The 19,723-nt window shown below is 43.2% G+C and overlaps 1 protein-coding gene across 2 annotated transcripts in view; it reads left to right on the top strand.

Moving 5' to 3' along the window:
* commd10 (COMM domain containing 10) overlaps positions 1 to 17,242 on the top strand; it is a 58,392-nt gene extending 41,150 nt beyond the window's left edge. Inside the window, exons 6-7 of one of the 2 annotated variants that reach the window (XM_076098782.1) lie at positions 15,490 to 15,549; positions 15,888 to 17,242. In XM_076098782.1, coding sequence (XP_075954897.1) covers positions 15,490 to 15,549; positions 15,888 to 15,926 — 99 coding nt within the window. In that variant the 3' untranslated portion in view covers positions 15,927 to 17,242. Of the gene's footprint in view, positions 1 to 344; positions 524 to 15,489; positions 15,550 to 15,887 lie in introns of those variants that run through there. The other variant, XM_076098784.1, reaches the window with a different exon arrangement.
* Positions 17,243 to 19,723: the final 2,481 nt, after the last annotated feature.

Here is a 19,723-nt window from a genome sequence, read left to right on the forward strand (position 1 = left end):
TACGCTCCTAGCTCCGTTATCTGGCCAAGCAGGACTGTGCTGCCAACCGGCTACTTACAGCTAACATTAACTAGCGCTCGTCTTGCAGATTTCAAAGGATTTGTGGTTCACAATGTAGCATTATCAGGGATCAGTGACTAGAAAGCATTAATACCGATCTCCAATAACATATTTTTTTCTGAATATCTGATGCTAATAAAGATCCTGTTAACATTGCAATTGCCCAAATGGACAACTGCATGAGACATTCCACTTGTTGCATAAAAAAACATTAAGTTGTAGAAACGCATGTCTGCTTACAACCTCTCTGGGTAACGAGTATCACTTTGTTTATCTTTGACTAGCTCGAGATCCACAAAAGCAGTCTGAAAAGGAAGAAAATCTGAAACCATTGCTTGAGCACGGCTGGTTAGTTTGTTGCTGGTTTCAGTTTTGTTGATATTAATTCGCTTTGGCGATATATTTGATGTAACTCTTGCAATCATTGAATGTCTTGTCCATCGCTGTTTTCACCGTTTCGACTTTTCTTCCAGTAAAAACTTCAAAGGCCAAACGCTGTCTTCAACCTTTATTGTAAGTGTGTGTAGTTTGCTGCATAGCTGTGCACCTACACACTAAGTGAGGGCACAAGAGAACATACTTGACAAAAGCTGTGTGTTTTAAGGCTGAACCAGTGACTTGAAAGGGAGAGGAGGGAGGCAAGGAGTGAATGAGAAAGAGAGAGACCTTGGATGTACTTGGGCCCGAAAAAAAAGAAGAAGCCTCTTTCTTACACCACGCTGCACGAATCAAACTCTTAAAAGTGCAGTGTGTGCGCATATTAAAAGGATATAAAGAACATTACACTCATAAAAATGGAATTTGAAGAACTAAAGACTGACTGAGTAACACATATGCCTCTACACTTTTTATGCATTGGCCACATTCCTTTCCAGCACTGTGAAATCAGCCCTGAAACAGTGCATGTTTATTAATTAAGAAAGAGTGAGAAAGAGATGTTTGTATTACTGCCACGCCAGAGAAAATAAGCAAGACAGAATATTATATCGAGAGAACAGTAAGCGGCGTTCAAATGTTTATTTCTGTAAAGTCCCTGAATGGTGGCCTTGGCTATTATTTATGAATTAACTGCTAAAAATGAAAACAAAATCCCTTTATGACACAGCAGGGGGGCCATCAAAGTGGAACAGCTGAACTTGCAAAAGCTTGACTGCATTGTTGATAAAAAGTAATGTTTATACAGTAACGCTTCTGATTGCAACCGAGACTGTTAAGCTCGGTACGAAATCCATTGAGTTAAGTGAGTCCAAACTCTTATTTGCCAACAGTGAGGTTAAGAGTTTACTGTTAGTTCTTCAGTCAGTCAGCTAGTTAGTCCAGAAGTTAATCAGATAGTGACTCTGTCCATCCATTTGTTTCTCCTCATTGTCAGCCCCAAAAAGAGTTCACTCTGTTCAGGCCTCTGCTTCTCAGAAATACACACTGAATGCTGTGTGTGTGTGTGTGTGTGTGTGTGTGTGTGTGTGTGTGTGTGTGTGTGTGTGTGTGTGTGTGTGTGTGTGTGTGTGTGTGTGTGTGTGTGTGTGTGTGTGTGTGTGAGAGAGTGAGTGAGTGTGTTTCTATCTACATCCGTGCTTCAGTGTGTTTCTGTCATTCTACTTCAGTGAGTGGCCCACTGGGTGCAGACAATCCCAGGCTTTGTGAGTGTGTCCTGCTGCCATGCTGCGTACTGTACTGAATGGGCTCTGGGGAGCGAGGCGTGTGAAAATCCCACCCTTGCCCACCTACAGACAGTCAGCTGTGTGTGTGTGTGTGTGTGTGTGTATACACACAAGAGAAGGACGGACACAGTGAGGAAAAGGGGGCTTGTGTGTGTGTGTGTGTGTGTGTGTGTGTGGGGAGGTGTATTCATGTGTAGGGTGGGCAGTGGTGGGTGAAAGAGGACACTCCACACAGAAACAACCACTCTCTGTGTTGGACGGTACAGAGAGATTCTTTATTATTCTATTATTTCATTAACTGGGGAACCTAATGACCTGACGAATGACCCTCCCCCCCCCCCAGCAGAGGCCACTATGTTCTCTCAGACTCAGCATTGCTGTCGCTGCCTGTCTGTCTGTCTGTCTGTCTGCCTGCCTGCCTGTCTGTCTGTCTGCCTGCCTGTCTGTCTGCCTGCCTGTCTGTCTGTCTGTCTGCCTGCCTGCCTGTCTGTCTGCCTGCCTGTCTGTCTGTCTGCCTGTCTGTCCATCTCTTCCTCTGTGTCTGTGTTTCCTTTCATCTCGATTTTATAATCTTCAAATGCCTTTAGACCATTTTCCCAGCTGACCATTTGACTCAGCCTCCACATAACCTGAAATGTACAGGTGTAACAATCAGGGTCCTTATGTTTAACTCTAATGGACTGGGACCTTTATTATTATATAATGCCAGTGTTTTTCCTGCTATAACAATGTCTGCTGTGATGGAAGTCTATATTACACATAGTACTTTATTTGTTTTAAATATGTACTTTTATTCCTTATAATTTGCATTTGATATTTATGTATAACACATTTTAAAGAATTTTATATTTATTTATTTTCATGAAAAAAAAGAAATTGATTCTTTAAAAAGTCTACTATTTTTAAATTTTGAGTGAAACCTGTTTTACACATGCGCGTACCATCACTTAGTAGTAATTGAATGGTTGTTTTCACTTATTTATGCTCATTGTACCTTTTTTAATGAGCCTGATGAAGCGGTACTCTTCAGGGTTAAAGGTCCTTCACTCCCCCACAGGTGTTTTTAATTACTCTGGTTGATTGGACTCCTGAGGTCTATTAACTTCTACCAATGATAATTGCCCGAACAACACAAACTAGCAGGAGCAGAAGGAATCTGAAGGGAAGTCGGAACCCGAGTGACTTTTGCACAAATGCCTGTAAATTGCTCGGGTGCCAATAACAACAGTTTCTTCCTTGTCGAGGGCGAGGTAACGTGACAGCTCAGTGGCATGTTTTGGTAAACAGTCTATCACCTTGTACATGCAGTACAATCCCTGTTTTGCCTACTGTTGTCTTGGGTGCCAGATGCCACATCCTGTGCAAACATTGCAGAACTATTAAGTTCTGTCTCAAGCCAACATGGAACTTTTCCAGAATGGAGGCTTTTTTCATGAAAGGCAAAGATAAATCCTCCCTGTCCTCCTGTCTCCTCCAAGGGATTAATATATGAATGGATTCCTCACATGTTGATCATTATCATCATCATAATCATCATCATCATCATCATCATCATCATCATCATCATGTGTCACTCGTGTTTGTGTTGTACTGCGTCTTGCTGCTTAGCATGTGAAGAATCAAGAGGCGGATGTGGGAGCGGTACGCTCCGGTGGAAGCCTTGTTATGTTCCCATTGTCCCCAACCACAACACAGGATGTGGTGGATTCTAATTGCGGAGGTGGATGGACAATGCACACACACATACACACAAACAAATAATGAACTGGCACACCCTCTCAAACTGCACAGACAGGACACAGGTGACTTTAGCCGTGTGAGACAAAACCAATAGGCAAAATAGCCATTGACCTATTTAGCCCACCACCGAGGATGTTATTTGTTTAGCCCCGGCAGCTACCTCCTGCTGCTCATAAATCGCACAATTTGACTATGTGGGGTATCCCATTGTGTTTAATTCTTTGAATTAAGGCGCTGCGTGTTAAGCACAACCATGTTAAGATGATTTACTAAGTGGATTTCCAATCTAATCAACAAGTATGTAACACAAAACAATCACTCCCAAGCCAACGTGCACACGGTAAATGTAGCTGCGGACACATCCACTAGTTGTTGACCGCACACACTCCGCTTTCTCTTCCACTCTTTACCGCCCACCGTATATCCTCAGCACCATCGTGTGGTCCTCCTCCTGTTTTAGGATGTCTTCAATATCGTAGCCATCTCGAACCTACGTAAGGGACAGTGATTTACTGTTGGCACTATATCTTACTTTTTTAAGTGTTGACCACCTGACGGCCCATTCGGAATACGGCCGGAGGGATACCGGCACTGTTACGTTTGCAATGACGTCACTCCAACATGGCGGCACGGTGGCTCCAGAAAGTAGCATTGGTAGAAATGATGGAAATTAACTTGTCATATATGTGGTTTAAACAACATTTAAAATCTGATTTTATGCAAGGTGGCCAGTGCCAAAACATGCACGTTTCAGGTCCTCGTTAAGTGTTAATCAAAGGAGCTTCTTTTCAGTAGCTCAGCTATTACAGGGATACAACTCTCTCCTCTCCTCTGTTCTTCTATGTCCTCTCCTCTTTTTCCCTTTATCTTCCTCTCTTCCTCCATCCATACCTCCATCTGTCTGCTGTATCTCTTTAGGTGTTTGTTTGTGTTTGTGGCCTATCCTCTCTGAGCATGTAGACATATGCCCTGTTCCTCCTCTAATTGGTTTTCTGTATTCATGTGGGGATGCTGAGAGAGGCAGGGAGAGACTGCAGGCAGAGCTGACTCTTAATAAATGTCACTCCACTGCCGGGCTACGGATGGACAGCTCACTGATGGGCTGTTTATAACAAGGCGTCACTTAATGCAAGGGGAGACATGCAGGAGCTCAGGCGAAGTTACAGGGATAAAGAAAAGGAATAAATCGAGAGGGGATGATGCATCTTGCCCGCGAGAGATGGAGACCAGATAAGAGAGGGACCGGGAGAATCACCACGACAGGAAGAGACATAGAAGGCACTGATTGTGACACAGTATAGCTTTGTGTGTGTGTGTGTGTGTGTGTGTGTGTGTGTGTGTGTGTGTGTGTGTGTGTGTGTGTGTGTGTGTGTGTGTGTGTGTGTGTGTGTGTGTGTGTGTGTGTGTGTGTGTGTGTGTGTGTGTGTGTGTGTGTGTGTGTGTGTGTGTGTGTGTGTGTGTGTGTGTACTCTTCACTGTGCGTGTATAGCTTACCACTTACATTTGCGTGTGATTTTTGTTTTGTGTTGTCGGGTGTGTGGGCATTGGTACCTATGCATGCTTGTGTATACACATGCCCATGGGTGTACAGAATATGTGCAGCCTTGTGAGTGTGTGTGAGAGTGTGTGTGTGTGTGTGCGCGTCCCGGTGTGTTTTCAGGAATTCATCCTGTCGGGCCTGGGACCTGCTGCCTCCTCTCGGCCCCTGTCTCCACACAAAACAAAGCAAAAGCCTCGTTTGTTTATTGTTTTTGCCTGCCTTGTTTTTCTTTGTTGTCAAAGTTCCCACTCGTTCTCCTCTTGGGTAGCAGCAGACAGTCCACTCCTCTCTGCTGTTATTTACTCCCTGTGGCTTTCACAGTTGAGATGGAATGAGAGCATTATCAAAAGGCCCTGTTGAAAATGAAACAGGAAGCAAAGTTAAGAGGGGTAAAACATTCAGACTGTTGGAATGAAGCAGGCCCGTTCATTCCCAAGTGTTTTCTCCAAATCGTTGAAATTAGAAAGAGTGAGTGACATGTTGGCCCCTCGCTGTACGGGAAGGCTTTTCCATCATGTCATCTCTTGCATGTCGTAAGTCAGAGAGAGGTTTGGAAAATATCTTCTCCTCTCTTCTCTTAATATATTTAAGAGAATGTGTGTGTGTGTGTGTGTGTGTGTGTGTGTGTGTGTGTGTGTGTGTGTGTGTGTGTGTGTGTGTGTGTGTGTGTGTGTGTGTGTGTGTGTGTGTGTGTGTGTGTGTGTGTGTGTGTGTGTGTGTGTGTGTGTGTGTGTGTGTGTGGGGGGGGGGGGGGGGCCTGCATGTGTGTCTGTGCACATATTTGCCGGTGCTCATTTCTGTTATAAATACCGGAGGTGATTGACAGTTTCCAGTGTTTGGGTTTGACAGCTCTTATTTGTTGCAGTCGACGGTTCCGTGTATGTCACTGTGCGATGGCTACAGGGCACTGCTGTGGATGAGGATGCCCCCCCCCGCCCCTTTCAGCAACAATACACAGTGCATATGTGGCTCCTATACGGGAAGTTTTTTTTCTGAACGGCTATGGGCTCAAAGGGTCATGGGAAGATTAAACATGGTTGTTTTCTGAACTATTGATTTTTGTTGTTGTTGCAGTTTTGTGTAAAGCTACTGAGCTGCTGAACCAACACATAGGAGGAGCCGGACATTGTGGACTGCTACAGTTGATTAAAAGAAGAAGCCGAAGCTATTGGAGATGTTCATTGAGCTGCAGGGCCCATGTTGTTGTTCAGTGGTACATTTTACCATCCAAATGGACACCCGGTCAAACATACTGCACTTTAAGTGATGTGATAAATTGATCAGCTTCTGCACAAATGAGTTCCGTAGCATAATGTTACACACACCTAAAACATCAAACAACAGGTTTCTGAATAAAAACAAGGGTTTAAAACACTCCATTATGCCAATCACATGTGGGAAGACCACCATGCAAGAAGCAGAGAAAATACAGTCTTTACTGCTCCACGACAACAAAAGGTCAATTTTGGAGTAAGAGTCACCGTCTCCCGATTGGAAAACTCTGGCTGTCGGTACTTCTCTCTCCACCTATACTTACAGTTAAATGTGGAGAGTTGATTTCTGATTTCCGGGGGGGTTGCAACAACATTCTGGGAATTGACAAAACAATTCCACCTCAGGCTCCATTCAGCTCTTCTAGGGCTTTCGATCCAATCTTGTGATCTTCTTCGGCAGAATAAAGGAGTGCTTCAACCACTCGTGTTACCTGAAAGTTTTCCTGCCTCCGCTGCAAACCAAGAATCAAAAAACGGAAAAAAAGTCCGAAAGATGAACTGAAGAAAATGGGGGGCGACATTTAACAACAGCAAAATGATATCTGATTATATGTATGTTGGATTGTACTGCTCGAGATGTGCGAGAGTTTGTAAACGGATGTTTTGATATCATTTTGCTGCCCCCATTTACTTCAATTCATCAAGACCTTTCCCTGTTTATTCATTCTCTGTTCACCGTGGAGGCCTCAAAGATTCAAGGTAACACAGGCTGAGTCATTTTGACGGTAAATTTGCTGGATTGTCACATATTTCCATTTCTTTCTCGGTATGTTTTCTAGGTTCCGATTGGTTCGAATGGTTTGTGTCGAATTGTTGGAAATCACAAGTAAAATAGATGGAATCAAAAAGAATTAAGGAAAAGTGGGTAAACTAAAAAGTGAAAGTGTTTCTGTTAATGCAACGTCACAGTTATAATGCACAGTGTAATAGCACAATATTTCAGGGTTCCAGTAACTGAATGTAAGCTATGTTTTGTTTGGAAAAAAACCCTCATATGAGTCCACAGTGGAAGTTTTTAATAGAAATACAAAAGTTTAGAGTCAGGGGATTCAAGAAGTCTCATTACACCCACGACCGACCACTTATATGCCAATTCATCACAGTTTACACTAAAGCCAGTCCAAAGGCTAATAGTCTGTACTGTGTGTACACACTCGTAATAGCCTGCCAGCTGACTTGCAAAGTGAATACCCAGCAGAGTTTGAGAAATGCTGGCTCTAATAGATGGTGTCATTCTGAACGTGGTGTGGGTCAATAGTCACCGTACTGTAATTGCCTTATTATGCCATCCACTTCTTGTTTGTAAAAACACGTATTAGACGCATGATATATTACATTTAGTTTGATTTAGTGTGCCATAATGAGTAGCGCGCTATTAATTAAACTGGGCCAGTCTGGAATCCGTTATTCTCCTCGGATGAACCTTTCTTGGACGGTCTCCAGTTCATCCGCGTTCCTCCTCCTGACCTCCACAGAGAACTACACAAACCTCAACAGTGTTGATGAGGCACAGACAGATGGACAGAAAACTCGCTCAACATAAAGGAGGAGGCAGCACACCTGTAGCACTGACGCACACGACAAAAAGTCTTTATTGAGACATTAAAAGTATGTGTTTTGACAGCACAGCTGCGTTGAGTATCCGATTTTAGCGACAGACAGCTGAACAAACACACACACACACACACAATCTTGTGCATCGTCAAGCACACCAAATACACAGAGCTACAGATGTGTGGTTGTTAGCTTCACTCGTGGACCAAAAAAAACAAAGCAGTTGAGTTATGAAAAACAATTTCATCTCTCCTCATTCCTGATTTTAGTTTTGTTATGACAATATTAGTGATGATGAGATGCTTTATTCCACATGGACACCTGTTTGTGGAATCTGTTACCCGGTGTCTTCGTGCCACGGTGACAGACAACCCCCCCCCCCCCCGATCATCCCTCAGCAAGATATGGCAGAATGCAGCTCAGACAGCCAGGGGAGCTGGTGGATGTAGGCTGGCACAGAGCCAGAGAGGAGGACAGGTTGGCAGACATGCATGCATTGTGAGCTAACCGACAAACAGTAATGACACATATTTTACGGTTGCCGTAAGCCGACAGACAGACGGACAGACAGACAGAAGCAGTCAAGCGCGCAGACAAGTTGATAGACCAGATAGAAAGATAGACCCGGCAGTCACTCAGTCATCAGGCTTTTGTAACCAATGCGTGTACCCATGGCAACATAACAGTGGAACAGAAAGGATTGTAGAGTTTTTTTTTTTGGGGGGGGGGTTAATAATGGTGCAGGATGTGTGGTGAAGCCCAAAAAAACATTAAAGTGTTGCTTGTGTGTGTGTGTGTAAATTACAGTGAAGCAGCCAGGAAAGAGCAGAGTGTGTTTGTTACGAGTGTGTTGAGGGATAAAGGGTTTGCCAAAAAAGCCGACAGCTCAGCCTCCGGTGCGTGCCGCCAGTCTTTCTACCTCTTTGTCTTTTTCTGTTAAGATTTCTCTCCGTCAGGCAAAAGTCAACGACCAGGCAGCGGCAGAGAGCTGCGATCAGACAAACTGTCAAAGAGCTCGCAGTCACAGAAGGCACGTAATGAAGCAGACTCACAGAGGACCTGTGATGTGGCACACACCCGCTCTCTGCAGAGCGCTTGAGCCGGCGACATTACAGTTACCCTTTCTTTGATGCTGATTTAATGCCGCGCTGCTGCTGTCCTATTGAAATAAACAGATGAGATAAGCAGGATGATGAGTCTTTGTTCTGAACTTTCACACTCAAAACTGCTTCATATTTATTCATTTCAGTGGCGTAGGGATGAAGCGCAGCACATTTTGTGCATTCCTTGGTGCTAAGTGCTAGTTGTGGCTGCATGAATGTCATTTAAATTTTATTTACTGCCGTAATCAATGTGTGTTTTGGCAACGTTTCTGCTATTTGTGACGCCAAGCGGGATATATGTCGAGCGTTACACTTTGTTTATTTACCAAGAGCACATGGAGCTGTTCTGTTTTTTTTTGTTTTTCTGCTAATTAAGACCTTGTGTGACTCTGCCATCATTTCTGGATGAGATGACAAGCTCTAGGTCGTCCACATGGGCTGTAAGATAGAGCACAGAGGGAAAACACTGGTCCCTCCACTGAAAGGCCCTGGTTTTATTTCTGACATTCTGGGTGCTCCAACAAACTACTGTTAGTGTTTGCAGGGTGGGAAGCTGATGAGGTTAATCATGTCCTAGCCACTGCACCGGTTAGCCGTTAACCAGCAGGGACTCTGGCACAACAATGCGGGTTCATCCGTCAAAAAAAGGTTGAACTGAACTGTACTGCGACATAACGCAACGTCTTCCAGCAATGCACCTCGTTGGTCACCCAAGTACATGCAAGAGCTCTTACCTGGAAAATAAATGGCAATATGAACAGCGATTTGTAAAATTACAGTCTGTTTCAGTATTATATATCAGTGCTTTGGTGTCTGATAAGCATTGATTTACCGCTCACACAGGTGGTCATGAAACTCTTTTTATCTCCTGATTGCTACCTCAAAGCAACACACCCACGCTAACGTAGCACCTTGCATCTTCTTAATGGGGGGCTATTAATAGTCTAAAAGAGGGTGCTAGCAGCGAACATATGCACGTATATAAGAAGTGGACGTTCTTACCGTGATGTCACCCATTGGATTTTCGGACTGTGATTTTGAAGCCTCCAGTTCTGCATTTTGGCCTTCGCCATCTTGGTTTTTTGCAACCAGAAGTCCCTCGAGAGGGTGGAGCTAAGTACAACCGAACGCTGACACTTTTGGCCGACCAAAGATGTTACAATTAACTGTCATGAACTGAAAACACACTGAAAGGATTATAGTTCGGAGACAAAAAAAACACAACTTCCAGACCGGGAAACGACCTGTCAATCACAAGGTAGCCCCGCCCTAAAGCATATGGTCTATTTGACTCTAAATGGACCATCATTTACTAATGAACATCATGCTGTATTGAAGAAGACTTGAAACTTGAGATTGAGACCATAAACTCATGTTTACAATGTTTACTGAGGGAATAAATGAAGTGAGAAGTGGAGTCATTTTCTCATAGACTTCTATACAACCAGAGGAGTCGCCTCCTGATGGCCCTTACAGAGCACACAAGTATAAGACATTTCAACATTGGCTTCACTTCTCAGACCCGGAGCTTGCCGCCTTGCAGCAACTAGTAAAAATGATAATCTGTGACATGCATGCAAGCTAATAAGCAAACCTTGTTTATCTACGGCTTTTCAGAACAGAAGTCACGATGTGTTTTACAGGAAAAAGAGAAGACAAAAGGGGTTGATGAAGGCGACAGTGAAGACAATATATATATTAAAAAAAAGGGAAATAAAAGGTGTAGAATCGGGAGAGAGAGCCACAGAAAACAATAATGATGTTCTTTAATGATGATGAAAGTACCCTGTTCTGCTCAGCGGAGTCTTCAGATGCGAGGAGATGTAAGGCTTCTATACGAGCACACAACAGAACAGTGATTAGAATTCTCAAATGCTGATCCGCGCGGCGCCGTCCTCGCACATAAACAGCTGAGAAGCACACAGAAGACTGATTGACACTTGACTCGCTTCATTTGGTGTCTGTCTGGTATGGACTTTGCCGTGCATATTTCTTTTTAAGATCGCTTCACCTGGCAGACGATATTCACGCAGACAAAGAAGTGTCCCATTTCTCCTCCTCCTCTTTCTGTGAATTTATAGACAGCTTTGTTGTTATTATCGTATTAGGTTTGAAGCTAAATCTCTCGATATAAGACAAATTCCTTCTGTCGGTGAATCCTTTACAGTTTGATGTCTGAGATGCTTTTTGCTTGTTTGTTACAATGAAAGCTCCCTTGGGTTATCACAGTTTTCCTCATTCCTTTGCTTAAGCTCTCCGTGTCTCTTCACTCCCCCTCCTCATCTTTCACTTTGCTGCTCATCTCTCTCGTACCTATTCCTCCCCTCCCCTCACTGCTTTTCGTCAATCTCCCTCCCCTGTCATCTTTAACTCCCTCTTCTTTTACTCCCTTCCTGCCTTTCTTTGAATTTCTCACTGGATAAAAGCAGTCCCCGTAAAGCACTCAGCGACGAAAGGATTCACTGCTTTGACAAGTATATCAAATCCGAGCTATTCCTCGTTGCGCCGAGGCAAATAATTGATGAAGAGTGCCTTTCTGCATCCAGCCAGCCTCCTTGTGGTATGAAAATACCACGCGCTCCATGCCCTACACATGTGGTCTTATATAAACCGACACCACTGACACCAGGAACCACTTGATGGGTTAAAAGCACAGCTTGTTGAACGTGTCATTTAAAAAAAAATCATTTATTTTTGCATTGGAATTGGAATACATTGATTGGTTCACTTCTCTCCTCTTAACATCCGTGCAGCAGTTACAGGTCATTCATGTGGATGAGTCACTGGCAGAGGAGACTTTTCTTTGTTGTTTTTTTGCATCCATTTATGTAAAAGCAAATGCTGGTTTATCATATTACAACTTTTGTTTTTATAGTCTTGGCCATCATTTCTGTTTCTAGTATCAATGTGTTTGTTGCAGTAACTTCTGAGATCTGGAAACAAAATATATATATATATATATATATATATAGTCCACCCAGTAGTGGTGCTTCACACAAATTCCAACAAAAACAAACAGATTTTGTGTCTTCAATATGTTCTGAATGAGAGGAAAAAAAGAGCTAGGGAATTGTATGAAGGGTAAGTTTTGATCATCATATATATTTGAAAATATGATCCGAAAACACCTTTTAACTAAATTGTTTTTATCCTTAAAGTAAAAACTAAAAAACAACACATATACATCAGTGATGAGAATGTATTCTGATGATGAACAAGATGCACTAGATTACTGTGAGTAGTGTGGGCTTACAAAATCACTGTGTGTGTTTGTAAGATGCATTTATTGTTTGATGTTTTATGAATCATGGAGGAAGTATATCGAGTATTTTGAAAACACAAAATCACTTCACTCTAAAGTATTTTATCACATTCCATTTTGTCAATAATTTCATTTCAAATACAAGTCACATAAATGCCGTCTGTCTCTGATTGTGACCCTTTTAAATATGAAATAATGAATAATAATAAGGAAGTCTTTATGATCAAGTCAGAGTTGGTTCAAAATTCTGTTTCAAAATTCTGTTTCCCTTCATAACATAATCTAACTTGACGATATTATTATTACTGATAAAGAATAAAGGAAAAATAATACCCAGTTATTGCAATAAACCAGAAAGGCCTCAACATTGCGTTAACCTCAGTGTGAGTCTGAGGGCTTGTGCTGTAATCCGTATGGAGCTTCTTCCACAATTATCCCTCCGTGACTTTGTTGGCTCATCCTCTGGGGAATTGCACAAGTAACCTTGTGGACAGCGTTTACGGAGCTGCGGCACAACAACGCCTGGTCCCACATTTCGGCACATTCGACATATCGAAGGATCGGTTTTGGAGGAATTAGTTTTGTTTATCTGTTTTCCTTTCGTCAGTGTATTCTCTCTCGTGTGTCGGATCTCCCATAGTGTGTAGCCTACATTGCAATAACATGCTCCAACATGTAGTTGCATATGGAACACCAGATGCAAGTGAATTCATGACTATCTTCATGAGTTAATCCTGTTTCCTGCATCTTGACACACAGGATTTTGGCACCGAGGCAGATGAAGACAGGTTTGTGTGTGTGTCTGAGTGTGTGTGTGTGCGTCTGCGTCCTGTTAGTACAGGGCTGTGATGATGAGGATGATGCATCCTATCCCCATTAGTGTTAGCCTAGATCTGTCAGAGCCTTGTTGGGTTACTGCCTGGTAAAATCTCAACCCTGAGGAACAATGGGATGGGCCAAACACACACACACACACACATGCGCCCTTGTGCATATGTTCCCAAGACAAAACAGTGTTTCACTGTTCCTCACACACACACACACACACACACACACATACCTGTAAATCCTCGTCAGAACAAACCGTCAATCTCACTTTCATCGTCAACCACATGTGCAGCAGACAGGAAGTGTTACACTCTGGTTCGTTGTCTTCATTGTAGCTTAGTTTTGATCGACATCATTATCCCCGCACTGGATTGACGGTTGCCCCCCGTCTCACCACATAGTCAGTCACAGAGACGGCTCAGTTAGCTGACGAGTGTTTTGTTTCTTCTTCCAACTCGGCTGGTGTTTGTCGCTCTGACCCGAGTCAAAAACCCAAATAGCTGATTATGCAGCGCCGGACTCTCCACCGTTACGATACGTTTGCCACGGTGTGTGTGTGTGTGTCTGTGTGTGTGAGCTGAGACTCAGATCGGTGCTGTTGGATGCACAGACGGGGTGTGTTCATCATTCAACTAATTCGACTGCACGCCCAATTTGTATTTCAAATCAAATCGTTTCCTTTTTTGTTTGCTCTGAGAAATGATGTATCACCTCGCAGAGCCACTTTGATGCGCCTCCTCTTTGCATTGCGCCTCGCTCAGTAACAACACTTTAATAAGTTGTTTTATCACCTGTCCTTGCGGCTGTCCTACATTCTCCTCGTGCCGTGGCGTCGTTGGCTTTGGCGACAGGCAACCTTTTGCTCTTCGTGCTCTCCTTTATGGACTTTTAACGTTGCTTCTAATTAATATCTCTGTCATTAATTTGCTGTGACACATGGCCTCCCCCAACCAGCCAGCCAGTTGCATGTAGATTCAAGCCCCAAAGCCCTATTTAGTCTCTAAGCACCAAACTGCAGGGAGAGGAGCTGTACAATCGTGTGCTTTTAGTGTCTTTCAGCGCAGATTTCTTTTTCTTTGTGCCCTCCTAGTTGGTGCCAGGAGTTCGACGCTATTATCAACATTCGCACGACGGCACTGAGTGCACTTCAGTCGGCTACAAAGCTGCCCTCTCCACTCTGTGTTACCCAGAAAGCATTTCACATATTGCAGCTCTTTTCTCAATGATGGGTGTGATAAAGTGTCTCGCCATTACGCCCATTCAAGGGGGAGGGGGGGGGAGGATTATTGTCTGGCCCTTGGTTTTGTGATGGGCTGATGGTAATGATGATAGCGGCCCGGTGATGGTTGCTCTTGGTTTCTTGCACTTTTCCCTCGATGACGTCTTTTCAGAGAGGAGAGAGAAACAGCAAACGGCTCCCAGGTGAACATAAGAGTAAGCACATAATGACACAAGAAACTGTTATGAAAAGAATTGACACAGCATGAAAACAGATGTAATTGGTAGCACGTTTTATTAATATTACCTTATACTTTATAACTGGCACTATTTTCTCTTGTCTCTTTTTACTCGTTTGAAGTGCAGCTGGCTATATTCAGATGATGAAGTTGAGTTTTCTAGCCCTCGAATTAAAGGAAGGAAAGAAGGAATTATAGAAACAAAGATGGCCTGTGTTTTCTCTGCATCCCATTTTCTTTAAATACTTCAAAATAATGGACAATACATTTTTTAACCATATTTTCTTTCTTTTTTCCCTCCAACTCGGATGCAGAGGCCCACATGAGAAACTCGTTAGCTTGTGTGTTTCCTTGCATGCTAAACGAATCGGTCTGCTTCATCAGATGACCTGCACTGCGTGTGTTTTCAATTAGTCACGAAGAAGCGAAAAAGCAGTAGAATAGCTTCCATACTGTTACGTGGTGGACCTTATATTTTCCATATTACGTTGCATGCTTTTGCAAGGTTGCTGCATGTGTTCATTGTGAAACAATGTGTTGCTCATCGTGCTCCGTGATGCAGCCGGTCTCTGTTTGGCTTCATCTTTAAACAGAGTGGTGAAGGAGTGATGGGTCTGTGGACAGTGACTTTGCCTCGGGGGTATTTTTAAACTCTGATGGATACGACTTACGAGGGTAGTACGCACTGGCCAGAGAGCAGCAATAATTAATGACGTTTTTTATAGAAAGCACAAGAAAGCCCACTGAACAAGTCTGGCTCATTTACTCTCTTACGAGTGTGCTCTTAATGCCGCTTTTTTACCCTCTGCTCTGTCGTTCTCGTACTTCTGTGAACTTATTTTTTCATATTTGTTGGGTTGTTTGCTCTCCAATGCTCATATGCCCCTCTCTCTTTCTCTCTCTCTCCCTCTCCCTCCCTCTCTCTCCCTCTCCCTCCCTCTCTCTCCCTCTCCCTCCCTCCCTCTCTCCCTCTCCCTCCTCTCTCTGCCTCTCTTTCGCTCTCTCTCCAGGTTCAGGAAAATGTCTTTGTTGATTTTAACCACCAGGAGCTTCTTGACTTCTACAACAAGGTCTGTTATTTTTGTGTGTGTGTGTGTGTGTGTGTGTGTGTGTGTGTGTGTGTGTAAGTACATGTATGTGTCCACGTTCACGTCATGTGTTTCACCACCTTCCATAGCATCCTGATTGACAGACATTGCCTGAAAAAATCCATCTGCCTGCCTACCTCATACTTTGATACATTTTTGTGGCTCTTTTTTTTTTTTTCTGACTGTGTGTGTGTGTGTGTGTGTGTGTGTGTGTGTGTGTGTGTGTGTGTGTGTGTGCGCGTGCATTTCTTTTGTGTACTTCTTTTTTTTTTTTTTTTTTTTTCAAACACTCACTCAACCTTTTCTCCTCTTTCTTCCAGCTTGAAATCGTGCAAGGCCAATTGGATACCCTGACTTGATGCCTGGTGCTCTTTGTACAACCCAACCCAACACACACACACACAGCTAGATTTTTCGCTGACAGCTATGCCAGCTGTTGGAGGCCTAGAAATTCCATTCTTGCTCTGATTTATTTGAGAAAAATGTCAAACTTTGAAGGACAGAGTTTCTTTCCCCTGTGAGCTCCTTTTCATGCAGGTCTGTACTCAAGAGGCAAGTGAGGTCAGTACTTAAGTATTTGTATATCTTCATTAAGACGATGGTGGGAAAATCCCCTTTGTCAATAGCCATTGTACTCAAACGCATTTCTTTGTGACATTTTCTATACCCAGCAGTGAGGAACTTAATGTTTGATGAGAATTAGATACATTAAGATGTTAAAAATCTGATCTGTCAACAGTCAGTGATCTTAAGAATGTGTTCGTACCCTCAAAACAATGAAATGTTATTTTGAGTTGAAACAAATGGATTTAGTGACTTGCAGAAGGAGCTAGTGTTCATGCCGTTCTGATTAAATCTGAAGTGGAGGTGAAATCCATCCAAGCTGTTGTTATTTAGTGAAGGCTCATTATTTCTCATTAAGACCAACCTGGACTGCTGGTTCAACAGATGGGAGTTCTGGGAGGCACAGCGGACCTCCAGTGTATGTGTGTGTGTGTGTGTGTGTAGATGGATGCATGAATATGTCCTTGTTCATGCATCTGTCCCTACCTGTGTGTGTGTGTGTGTGTGTGTGTGTGTGTGTGTGTGTGTGTGTGTGTGTGTGTGTGTGTGTGTGTGTGTGTGTGTGTGTGTGTGTGTGTGTGCGCATAATTCCTCTCTTCCTCTGAATCCAAACTCCCACGTGTTGTTCTCCCATGCAGGTTCAGTAAACCCAACAGCATCAGATCAAAATAAAGAATTGACTTTAGCTCAGAAAAACAATTGTTCCTGTCTGCTTACTTTCTGCTGTGTAGGTTTCCTTACTTACATGCTTTTGGTTCAATACTTCTTACATCAATGTAAATAGTTTTCAGTTTTATTCAAAATAAAGGGCCATTTCAAGGCAAGCTGGTTTGCAAGCATAAATACACCAATGTATTTAATTTACAGGTATACAAAAACAATTACACAAAAATATGATAGTGTAAAGATTAAAAGAAGAGATAAAAGTCACATGGGTTAATGGCAGTGGCCAATTCATTGCTGACCAGTGACAGTGTACTCAACTTTTACCTGCTTACTAATCTGCGTACACTTAATTCCAAACTGTTTGTCACATTATTTTTTCACATTATAAACCAGGTAATAACATGTTAATTTATTAGCTTGCAATAAAAATTGTACCTTGATTGAATTGATGATTCTGTTGACCTCATTAGATCTCACGGATGCATTCATGACGACCATGAAATGAGCATCAGCACCTCAAAGTCTGAAGCCGTGCTTTTTCTGCAGAACGAGTTACATCAACAGGTGTTCGGTTTGTTGCAGTGTTGGCGGACGCAGGTGTTTTACCGGCTTGTCGTGGTTAAGATGAAGCCGAACCCTCAATTTACCCAATTACCAATATACCTGTGCTCATTACGGCCACAGTTAGTGATTCAAAGAAAGAGGTCACGACACAAAGCAGGCTGAAAAAGAGATGTCTTCGCTGTCTGGTCAGGATGCTTCCTGGCTATTTAATTTTGGAGGTATTCTGGACACGTCCAGCAGCGGAACACACTGGAGAGATTCTAATGTCCCCCAGGACGAGCTTGAGGTTGTGGAGAAGGACATTTAGGCTGCTTCTCTTTGCAGTGGAGGACGGATGGATGGATAGATCAAAGGGAATATGAGATTATACAGATTTAGTCTCTGTATAATTGAGGTACTTCTTGAAAATGGTTCACAAACGTAATTTTCCTTTCAAAAACGTGTCCCTCAGTCACCCGAGTCATTCCAGACAACTTTCCCGTGCAGTTCTGTTGCTTTTAGTGTCCAACCTCAGCAGGTGGCCAGCTGTGTTAATGGGATAATTGGCACGTAGAGAGGATATAAAAACTAAAATACAGACTGAACCAAACAACAAAATTGCTCCCACTTCCACCTTGCCTTGTAAAATGGAACTTACTATGGGAACCCTAATTACAACTGCCACCCTCGGAGATATTAAAAATATCCTAAGAAATGAGCCGACCATCAGCACTTTCTTCTTTTTTTTTTCCTACATTAAACCTCGGACAGTTTCAATGGAGATATGAGCACACATACAGTATGTAGGTAAACACAAATTTGGACAAAATCTTTTTCACACACATCCCTGTACTTAAATCTTTGTGAGGACACTCGTTGACATAATGCATTAAGTTGCCCTTTACCCTAACTTAACCTTCTTCTAACCTGTACCTTAAGACCAAGTCTGAATCCTCAAACAGGCCTTTGAAGAACGGAGAACCGCCCAAAATGTCCTCACGTTACAAAAATGTCCTCGCTCTGAAGGTAATTGGTCCTCATAATGATAGATATACAAGTGCACACACACACACACACACTATATTTGTAAAAACTGGGGGGAAAATGACTCACTGAGTGACTTAAGAGTCCCAAAAAAACTAGTCTGAGCCTCATTCTGGACCATTTCTGCCCTGAGTACTTTTTCCTTCATACTCCAATTGACAAGTTTTGCCACCATGCGAAAACACCTGCAGCCAGAGGGAGCACCGTGTTCCACAGCGTGGAGAACAGATGGCAGGGCCGAGCAGAGATGGCCGCCTGGAAAAAAAAAAAAAAAAAAAGAGAGAGACTCACACACTGAGGCTCACACTGAGATCCAGCAGAACACAGCACACAGAGTCCTGACGAGAGCGATAGGCGGCGTGTGTGTCTGAGTGTGTGTGCGGTTGTGTCTCTGCGTGTACTTGTCAAAGCTGTTTGCAAGCTCCGGTGTGTGTGTGTGTGTGTGTGTGTGTGTGTGTGATGAGACTAGCTATGTTGGGCCGGACACCACACAAACACACTTGCTGTTTTTTGCAGAGCGGCCATCCGGTGGGGGGGTTGCTGTGCTTTTCTAGCTTTAATAAGTGTCTAATGGACTTACCTCGGTGTGAGGCAGCGGTCCTACAGGGCCGACAGAGCTCGGCCACGGATGACAGCCACTGATAGCTGATGCACAAAAGCAAGCAAACAGTTGAGCCCAGTGTTTACTGCCCATAGTAATGGGGACATAATTAAAAGCATCGCTCTGGCCTTCCATGTTCAGCAGGTGTTTTCCTCCATTGAAAACAGAAAATCCAAATCAGTGAGAGGCATTATTACATAGCTTTACCCTGTGAAGTGCTCGGCCACACCAGCAAATGTCAAATTCTAAGCTCAGACAATGGCATAGTGACTTTGGGGGTTGTGCAGGGGCCACCATTGGATACAGGCAGTTTTGTTTGAGGCACGAATGAGAAATTGACGGTGCTTCCTATTCAGCAGAACAGGGGTCACATAAAAGTGGATGCTATCTCAATTTTAGACTCTGCTCAGAGGGAAAGCAGTGTCACGTGGTCAACAGCGGAAATTTGCATGACACCCAAGTGTGAAAGCACCACTCAAATTTACTCGAGCTCCACGAGCAATTGAGGCAATTCCACTGAAGTGAATCGATTTCCGAAAATGATGAATAAGCGAGTAACAGTGCATGCTCTTTCTGACCAACCAGCTTCCCCCCTTAGCCTCCCAGGTTTATGACTGAAATACACTGCTCTGTTGTTTTCAAACCAAAAGGTAAGAGTGTTTTAAGGGAACACTGTGTAGCATTGCTGGGAATCTATTGGTAGAAATGGAATATATTATTGATACGTTTGTTTTCTTA

This window comes from Anarhichas minor, unplaced genomic scaffold (genome assembly GCF_050575085.1).
Source record: "Anarhichas minor isolate MPS153535 unplaced genomic scaffold, ASM5057508v1 ptg000025l, whole genome shotgun sequence".
In the NCBI taxonomy this organism is placed as follows: Eukaryota; Metazoa; Chordata; class Actinopteri; order Perciformes; family Anarhichadidae; genus Anarhichas; species Anarhichas minor.